The sequence below is a fragment of the Chaetura pelagica genome, unplaced genomic scaffold (genome assembly GCF_000747805.2).
Source record: "Chaetura pelagica isolate M959 unplaced genomic scaffold, ChaPel_1.0 scaffold171, whole genome shotgun sequence".
Classification (NCBI taxonomy): domain Eukaryota; kingdom Metazoa; phylum Chordata; class Aves; order Apodiformes; family Apodidae; genus Chaetura; species Chaetura pelagica.
This window is the reverse complement of record NW_009952066.1, coordinates 1,972,734-1,979,358: the sequence shown is the minus strand read 5'-3', so window position 1 is coordinate 1,979,358 and position 6,625 is coordinate 1,972,734. Positions and strand designations below refer to the sequence as shown.

The 6,625-nt window shown below is 41.2% G+C and overlaps 1 protein-coding gene across 1 annotated transcript in view; it reads right to left on the bottom strand.

Annotated features, from left to right (window-relative positions):
• Positions 1 to 6,625, bottom strand: part of RALGAPA2 (Ral GTPase activating protein, alpha subunit 2 (catalytic)) — a 156,895-nt gene that overhangs the window by 41,481 nt on the left and 108,789 nt on the right. The window contains exon 38 of the mRNA XM_010005126.1: positions 2,375 to 2,502. Within this exon, the coding sequence (XP_010003428.1) occupies positions 2,375 to 2,502 (128 nt within the window). The remainder of the gene's footprint in view (positions 1 to 2,374; positions 2,503 to 6,625) is intronic.

Below are 6,625 nucleotides of genomic sequence, written 5' to 3'. Positions count from 1 at the left end.
TCACGCCCCTCCTGCCCCACCAAACACCTCCTGCCCCGCCGCGCCCCTCCTGCCTCACCGCCCCTCCTGCCCCACCGCACAGCTCCTGCCCCACCGCACAGCTCCTGCCCCACTGCGCCTCCTGTTCCACCGCACCTCTTGCCCCACCAGAAACCTCCTGCCCCACCAAACACCTCCTGCCCCACTGGGACCAGGTCTGATCTGCCCGAGCGGGGCCCAGCAGGGCTGGGATGGCACTCCCTGCTGCTGCTCCAACACTGCACCACGGCTTGGTGCCTCATTGCCACTGACACCAGAAGAAGCGTTCAGCCTGTTCCTAACCACCCTTGATTCAAGGACAGCAGCATGGCAGAGTGCTCGTCAGCTCTGCCTTACGCAGCTTTCCTGCCCTCACCCCAACAGCAAGGTTATGAATTGCAATTTCTATTGAAATTTTTTTAGTTATTTCACCTTTGGGTTACTCTCATCTCCAGTCTCTTTCATTCACTGTTTCAAATCGCTAGCTCTGCTTTCCCCTCTGCTCCTCGCAGGAAACGCCGAAGCGAAGCTGCTCACTGTCTGAGCACCCTCCAGGTGCTACAAAGCAGTGTTGCTGCGTTGGACGGGTCCAAACACCACTTTTACACATCTATACAGTCCCATTTCTGGCTCATTCAGAATTTTAGTATATCTCAAAGTGTTACATTATCTACAGTACAAGTTACAGATAACTTTCTCTCCCACTCCAGTATCATCCTGAAGGGATCTTCCCACCACATTATCTTTGTGCAGTTTCAGCAGTTTCTCAATCCACTTTCATTTATCAAACAGACAAGTGGCAGTTGATTCACTACAGATATCGTTGGTGCAAAAGCAGGCACAAGAAGGGAAGAAAAGAACACAGAGACAGATGCTGTTTCAGCTAGAGCTCAAACATATGCTGAGAAGCAGCATGTGCGATCATATTTGTGCTGCTCATGTTTCCCTGGGGACAAGGAGAGACCCAGAGAGACCCTGCTGGAAAGCAGGAGCACAGCAGGCTGGTGAGTACCGTTTGCTCACAAAATGCTGAAAGCCAAAAGATGAGCAGGATCAGGAATCAGAGAACTCTGCATGGGAGCGAGGTAGTGGGACAGCAGAAAGAGGCAACGTAACCTCTTCCTTCTTGTAACCTCTGCTACTCATGTTCATTTTACTACACTGCTATTTGAATATTGTGCACTGACTGTGCAAGCAGATGGATTAAGCTACATTCTGCATAGAAGAATTTTAGTAATTAGCTAGATTCCTCTCATGAAACAAAAGTGGAAAACTTGGCAAGTTTTGAATCATCTGTTAGGTATTGTAGCTGATGTACTATGTTCCGCTGCTTAAGTGCAACCGTCTTTGTTTGAAAACGAGTAGGCAAATTAAATTAATAACATACAAATTTATTTAACCACTCTGCTACTTTTAATTTCTGGTAACTTTTTTGAAGTATGCTGGATCAAATTTAGCTTTTTTTTTTTAAAAAAAAAAAAAGCAGCTTTTTGTGTTTTCAAAATGTGTCTCAAATTAGTTAATCAATGTTCTTTCAAAGATCAAAACCTGTTATTTACAAACTCTTTCTCAAAGTCATATGGTTAGAAAAGTGCTCAAATGAAAAGCTCCCCAAAGAAAATAAAGTGCAGTGAGTGTTGGTCCTGAGATAAGTTATATGATTAACAAGATGAGCTGTAAAATGTCTATAGCATAATCATGGCATTATCCTAGAATAAGTGAAAACCAGTTACAACGCTGTTAGTCTTTACATCACACAAGAATAAAAGTCTTTGCTACAATTTCTGTCACAGATAAGCCAACCATCTAGTTATCCTCCAGCAAGTGTTAGAAAATATGTTCTGAAAGTGCCCAAATACAGACACAGCTAGAATGAAACCAGAGTTCAGGAAGTGAAACATCCCTATCCGATGCCAAATCCCATCTGTCTTATTAATGTAGTAAGTCCAAGTAAAGACAATTGGACTATTTTTTTTAAATCATAACAATACCACAGTGGTCTGTGTAGAAGCCTAATACACCACAGATAACTTTGGTTAGCGTGAAAGAAAATTAAGTATTATCATTACTTACAGTTAAAAGCATCAGTGTCAAGTCCAAGCTCAACAGCAGTGAGACTGTCTGAAGCTGCTGGTGAGAACACTCTTGTGATGTTACGGTCTTATTTTAACGGCACCGGCGGGCAACTGAGTGTGACTGACTGGAAACACTGAGCTTGATGCAAAGAAAGCTTTTACCTTTTCCAGTAATATCAAAGAGGAAAGATTTCCACTGCAGCTTACCTCTCTGCAGAAGAACATTTCAGAAGCAAGAACCCTACCACAGGGAGCCCTGCCCCAGCAGGAGGAAAGGATACAAGCTCTGGTAGAGTGGGATGAGCGACTTGACGGCTCTGCTGGCATTGATGCACGTGGCACATATGAGGCTTGGCAGCAGCTTTGCAGTCACGATTGCTCCATTAAAGAGAGGACCAAAAAATGGCACCTGTGGAACCCAAAATAAAGACAGAGCATGTAGAGCCAAGCCAACAGAAGCCCAAAAGTTAGTGTAGAGAGCAGGAGCAACTTCCAGAATTACCAGCAGAAACAGCATGCCCAACTCCCATGGGATTTTCACAGCAAGGCTCCTGCTGCTCAAGGGAGGCTAGAGGAGGCAAGTTTCGCCCTGCCCTCTCAAGAGAGGGAAGCTATCTGGTTACATTACAAGCCACAGCATGCTCTAGGTGTCCTCTCTAGATCACAGCACAGACTCTCCCAAGTAGTGCAGCACAACAAAACGAATGCCCATGACCAGCCAGGCCAGCACAACCCATCAGGTGGGATCCCTGCTAGCACCACATCCTGGCTCTTCCATTATATCACTGATGTTTGGAAAAAAGCATCAGACCCACTATGGAAGACCAGTACATTATTTTTGCATACAACAGTATGACCATATTATGTTGCACACTGAAACTTCCAGTGTCATAGTAAATCTCCTAATTCTTTAAGTTTTTAAGTCTTCCATAATTGCCATTTCTATACTTTACATGTATAAGCACATTTCACAGAATATTCAAGTGAGTTTGTTATGCACATCAACAAAATTATTCTATGAATTTGAAATCAATATTCCCTTTTGAGTCAATATTAAGAGGTGGTTTTTGTCTTGCATCACAACAGGAGACCCCAGTTCACTGGGCGAATCCTACGCTGACAGATTTTGCAAAGAAGTATTTGTTTCAGTAATCCTCTATAAACTCCTTCCATGGACTTCACCAAAGGGAAGGCGAAAAAAAATAATTAAAAAAAAGAGCTGATCCAAAATAACGAGGTTCCTTCAGAGTTACCTCCAGAGGAAACCACCCTATAATGTCCGTTGGTGACATGTGGCTTTTCAGATAAAGGCTACACTAGGTAAAAGAGACACTTTATAGCAGTGAAAAATGTCCAGAATTGCATACCCATTACATGACTTTGCCATGTCAAACCCAGAAAATTTTAATGTGTAAATATGTAATACTTTTCTTTGTATTCACAAGTAGTCAAACTCATTTCCCTTTCACAAACTCAAAACCAAAAAAAACCCCACAAAATCCCAACTCAACCAAGCCCTGAACAGAAGCTAGCAGCAATTATCAATATTTAAGCTATGGATTTTTTCCATCTGTACAGAGGCTTATCACATAAATAAATACCCTCTATTATTCTTTTGCAACTGCTTGTGGGTGACTGTGACAGTCATTCAATAAATGGACAAAGGGAATAATATAAATCCCCTGTATCTAGGGAATTCCTCTAATTAGAAGTGGCAATGAATTACAGAAGAAATTTGGTTTTAATATAACATCTGCAAATGACAGCTGTCTTTTCACACAGTTATTTTGTCATTCCTTTACTTAAAATAATTACCCGCCTCCCAAAAAACAGATTAGTGTAACATGTTTCCATAGTGGCTTTAGCTTTTTTTTTTTTTAATGCTACTATTACTATCCAGGCAGCTGGAAGGAAAGGTGACACACAGAAAATCTTTGCCACCAAAGGGATAATGTCCTAGAGCATGAAGTTGTTCCTCTTTAAGCGATAACAATTTTTTTAACAGTTTTAACAAGTATTGACAAAAGGAGAAAAAAATTTTAAACTGTACTTTCATGCAAGTACAAATAAGAAGGAGAAGTACATACTAGGATTAGAAATATACCAACTTAAAAAAAAAACCCATGAGATCTTTAGAGTCAGATTAGCACATATATGCTACTGTAGAGGGAAATTCACCCTCAGGCTTTTTGACAAGCCATTTTTGCTTACAGGACTTGGTTTTGCTGCTTCAAAACCACCTGGAGCCTAGGGAGTGTAGTAAATTTTAACACAGTATTACAGAATTTGTATACTTAAAATATAGACAAAGTGTGCCTATTTTATACACCTTAGTTGTGAATGTATATAAATACATAGACGTATATATATGCTCAGATTTTAAAAAATCTTTCAGTGAGCACCCTCTAGCAAGTTTATTAAAAATATCTGCAAACTGACATTTTAAAACAGAAAGTTCAATAATAGTTTTTTCTGAAAGCTTAATAGTCATACTCAAATAAATAATACTTTTTTGTACTATAAAATCTCTTTCAAACAGCCAGGTAGGCTAATTCAAGCTAGACCCTAAATCCTGAGAGCTTTCCCTAACATCCCCAAACTGTGTCCCCACAGTGCAGAGATCTGAGTGCAGTGCGTGCTCCTCGGTGTCACTTCCATGAAACTGGGAAACAGGCTTTTTCCAAGCATGTTTCAAATAATCAAACAGATTATTTCAAGGACTGAGTCCTAGGCACATATTTTGTCAAGAAGTGCATGTCTTCCACAGCCCAAAGCTGGCACACATTGGCAGAGGTAAAAAGAAAATACTGTAGAGAATGGGAGTGACTTTGTGTGAGAGCAAGTGATTTTACATTACCAAAGGAAAACAAGTGTAACCCACGTGGAACCAGACCCAGGCAAAAGGTTTCCCCACTGTGGCTCCCAGCTTCCCGACCGTGCCACACAGCAGCCGCCGGCACGGCCAGCCCTGCCAGCCGGCTCAGAGCCTGCGGTCAGCCCAGGAGCACACGGCTGCACTGGCCTGTATGCCTGCCTGGACACAAAGCTGGGAATTATTAATTCCCGAGCAGATCCCTCAGCCACGCTGAGGGTCATTAAAGTCAATGGAACTTGCATATCGTCAGCTTCCATCTGTACAGGGGGCTCTGCCCAAATGAGGGGCGAGATCAACCGAACGCGCAGGGACAGGCTGCCTGCTCAGTACCTTTCTGACAGTTGGTATTAAATACCCTTCAGGAAAACAGTGTTGTGAATGGCTACCAAAAAAAAATAATAAAAAAAAATCACAGAATATGATTTGCTAGGAATCAATTTAAAAAAAAAAAAAAAAAGCAAAGAGAAATAACCCCTTCCTTGAGTACTCCAAATGTCGGTGCAAGTTATCCATGAAAAAAAAAAATTAATATTCAGCTCATTGCCAACACCTGCTTCATTACAATTTCCAAGAAAAAAATAATTATTTCTGTTGCATGCAGTAAAAGTAGGCAAGGTTAAATAAACCTTTTGAGCACAAAGACTTCCCCTCTATAGCAAGCAGCACTAGTTAAAAGAGTGGGGAATGGGTAAATTATTGTACCAAATGGCTGAGAATTAATCTCTGATGACTAGCTGCAATCTAACGAGGCATCTGTGTCCCAGGGAACCCGCAGTATGTCCCTGGCGGTATGTGCAGTGTGTAGAGTCTGCCTGGCATTCTTTGTCCTCTTTTGCAGGCAGCTTTTCGTCTCATTGTTCAGAATATCCTCATGCATCTGTGACGCGTGGAATGCATTCACACTAACAGACTTACTATTGTCTTCCCTCAGAAGCTTTGTCGAGCAAAGACTGCATCACGGTTCCTGATAATTATATTGCTTAATTAATCAAGACAAAAAAAATTTGCAAATCATTGCCCGGTTGCCAAGCAGGGAGATAAAAAATGAAAACAATACAAGCTGAAGCAATATAACAAAAGTAACAGCTATCTGATCAGAAATTCTTATATAATGAAGCTATTAATGCTAAATCGGTTAATGTTAACATTGCTCCAGGTGTCTCTGCTTAGATGCAAACAAAAAGGCTAACATTATGTATATAAAAGGCCAAATGTTGCCATGGATTCTGTAACCTGATAGAGAGGACAGCCTTTTCATTTGATTAGGGAATGCAATTTAAATACCAGGGACTGAAGCCAAACAACAGACATTTCTCTCTGCAAGCCTCTTTCATTCACCCTGGGGTCAGTAGCTGGTGAACAAAAGGTCAGCCACACTTGCCCTGGAAATGTCTGGATTAATTTTATTACATTGTAATGGTTTGTACTTTAAATGTAGGGATAACACTAAATTTCCAGTTAGCAATTATTCTTTCTGCCCGTTGGGTATTTTTGACTAATATGTAAGATGACATAGCTTTTCTCGATTGGCTCACAGAATTTTCAAGCACGTTCGTAACACGAAGATCCGATTTTCCTGACAGAACCTTAAAAGCTAAAATTCCCAAGAAGTAAACTGCAGAACTCAAAATCAAGTGTAGGAAAAATAGACCTACTA